Source organism: Phoca vitulina, unplaced genomic scaffold (genome assembly GCF_004348235.1).
Source record: "Phoca vitulina isolate PV1807 unplaced genomic scaffold, GSC_HSeal_1.0 scaffold3288, whole genome shotgun sequence".
NCBI lineage: Eukaryota > Metazoa > Chordata > Mammalia > Carnivora > Phocidae > Phoca > Phoca vitulina.
In genome coordinates this window covers 1-2,622 of record NW_022592970.1, presented here as the reverse complement: position 1 = coordinate 2,622, position 2,622 = coordinate 1, and the positions used below count along the sequence as shown (strand labels likewise).

The window sequence follows — 2,622 nt, the reverse complement described above, 5'->3', positions numbered from 1 at the left end:
CCGTCGGGACAGGCTTCTGGGTCAGTGTGTGTCCACAGGACAACAGAACCACACAGGTGTTTCCACAGGCAGGATTTAACAGAAGACGGGGTTACAGGGGACACCTGATTGGGGGGAACCCAGAGGTGGTCACTGCAGGAAGCAGCTGACACCCTGTGAGGGGAACGCAGGGAGGGGGCTGAAAGGGTGGGAACCTGGAAACCTGGGCCAGAGACCCAGACCTGAGGCTGGCCTGGGGGCCTTGACCCAGCTGGGCCTCCAGGGAGAAGGCAAGAGTCCCTAACAGGCCAGGCCAGGCCTGGGTCGTCAGTACCCCACACCCTGCTCCATGCAGGCCGGGACAGTGGGCAGCAAGAAGACGACCACAGCCTTGACTCTTAGAAAGAGCTGTGTCCTGGTTACTAAGCTGACCCAACCCTCTCCTGAGAAGGGGGCACAGGCCTGACAGCCGAGGAGGAATGCCTGGACTTCCTTCTGGAACCACAAGGCCGGAACCTATGTGACCTGATCGGGGACAGGAGGGAGGGAGGAAAGGTGTGGGTGCACAAATACGCCGGCCCTGTGCTCCCAGCTGCTGCCCCATGGCCTGGAGCCTCCTGCCTCCCAGCACAGCCGGCTCCTCCCATCATGGAGCCCCCCGTGGAGGCTCCCGGGGGGGGGGGGGGGGGGGGGGGGGGGACCCTTGAGAGATGCTGGAGGCTCCTTCCGGGACAGGCACACAGACTGCTGCGTCCTGACCCGCGAGCACAAAACACCGCCCCTGTCCCACCTCCTACCCCCAGCATGGACTTCAGAACCAGCAAAGGTCTACAGATTCCAGACAGGAGGCCTGTGACCCCTGTGGTGTGGGCTTTTGGGTGTGGGGAGCTCTCTCTGGGGGCTGCAGTGTGGAGTCTGGCTGAGGGCCTGAGGGACCTGCATGTGGGCGGTGAGGGCCTGCAGCAGGCTTGGGCCTGGGGTGGGGGCGAGGGTGGGGAGACTCACGTGCCAGGAAAAGTCCTCAGGCCCCACCCTCAGCCCTGAATGAGGAGCTGGGGGAGCTGAGGCAGGAAGCCTTCCTGAGGCTACAAGCCCCCCTGCGACCTCAGCCCTCCCACCCGCCCGCGCTGGTGTAACCCGACACTCAACAGTTGGTTCCTCCCTCCTACTACCGAGCCAATTCCCAATTTCCCTGAACACCAAAAAAGGAATCTTTGGAGAAATCGAAACTACTGGGGAAGGGAAGGCCCAGAGCACGGTCCGGCATCCACATCCACACCACAGGTGCTCCATCTTCCACCATGAGCCACAACTCCCAGCACTTCTTCCCGGGCGCCCCCCACGGTGTCCCCCCGACCTACGAGATGCTCAAGGAGGAGCACGAGGTGGCTGTACTCGGGGCGCCCCAGAGCTCGGCTCCCGTGACGACCACTGTGATCAACATCCGTAGTGAGACAGCCGTGCCCGACCACATCGTCTGGTCCCTGTTCAACACCATCTTCATGAACTGGTGCTGCCTGGGCTTCGTGGCCTTCGCCTACTCCGTGAAGGTGAGGGGGTGTGGGGAGGGACTCTCCCAGAAGGTGCAGTGAGCCTGCGGAGGTCCGCCTGCCCACAGGGCACGTGGGGTGTGGGGAGCCCTTGTGTGTGTGTGTGTGTGTGTGTGTGTGTGTGTGTGTGTGCAGTGAAGCTGCAGGAGGGGCCTGGGGTTGGCCATGAGCAGCCTTTGTCCCCAAGATTCCAAGGACTTCCCCTACTGACCAATACTAGAAATTACATCCCTCAGATGCGCGTGTGGCTCCAAGGCTCCCCCAGAAAGAACAAAGGAACTCACAGGAAACTGCCTCCCGGTGGGGTGTGAGGCCAGTGAAGGGGCCAAAGCAGAGGGAGGACAAGGCCTGGGGTCTCCTGAGAGGCTGAGGAAGGAGATGCAGGCCCCAGGAGGGAGGGGCTCACAGGGCACTGTCCTGCTCAGGTTCCAGGGAATGGGGAGGGTGAAGGGCAGGTGGAGACTGCCCTGGGCAGGGACCAGCCAGGGGGGCACCTGAGTCCCAGGCTCTCACCAGGACCTGGGCCTGATCGCACACTCCATCTCTTCTCCCCAGTCTAGGGACCGGAAGATGGTGGGTGACATGACTGGAGCCCAGACTTATGCCTCCACCGCCAAGTGCCTGAACATCTGGGCCCTGGTCTTGGGCCTCCTTCTGACCATCACGTTCATCATTTTTTTGGTCACTGGATCACTGATGATTTCCCAAACAATTTCGGAGATCATAAAACATTATGGAGGGTACTAGTAGCTGCCCGTGGCCTGAGGCTGTCACCTCTGTCACAGCGTTTTATGTACATGTCAATCTGCCATTGTAGTCAATAAAGCACTTGTGCGTGACGGTGCTGTGTTTTCACCTGGGGAGGGGCCCTTTGAGATTCCCCGCCCCGCCCCTGAGCCCACATCGTCCCTCATTGCCCACCTGAACCCTGCTCTGTGTTGTGTGTGTGGTGGGTGGGCTTGTCCTGAGGCCTTGCCTATATCTGGCGTCCAGCTTGGGCAACACACGGAGGATGGTTTCAGGGAGAGGTCCCTCCTTCCCAGAGGTCTGTTGTCCTGTGGACACACACTGACCCAGAAGCCTGTCCCGACGG

General features: G+C 61.2%; 1 protein-coding gene across 1 annotated transcript; it reads left to right on the top strand.

Moving 5' to 3' along the window:
• The first annotated feature begins 1,094 nt into the window (after positions 1-1,094).
• On the top strand, positions 1,095-2,368 carry LOC116629791 (interferon-induced transmembrane protein 1-like). Its single transcript, XM_032400003.1, has 2 exons — positions 1,095-1,529; positions 2,085-2,368. The coding sequence occupies exons 1-2, from the start codon at positions 1,281-1,283 to the stop codon at positions 2,274-2,276; spliced, it is 441 nt and encodes a 146-aa protein (XP_032255894.1). The 5' UTR covers positions 1,095-1,280; the 3' UTR covers positions 2,277-2,368.
• The last annotated feature ends 254 nt before the right edge of the window (positions 2,369-2,622 follow it).

Excerpts from the sequence above, each read along its gene's own strand:
- LOC116629791 (XM_032400003.1), top strand. The coding sequence starts at position 1,281 with ATGAGCCACAACTCCCAGCACTTCTTCCCGGGCGCCCCCCACGGTGTC. Across the intron at positions 1,530-2,084 it reads CCTTCGCCTACTCCGTGAAG|TCTAGGGACCGGAAGATGGT; the intron begins GTGAGGGGGTGT and ends TCTTCTCCCCAG.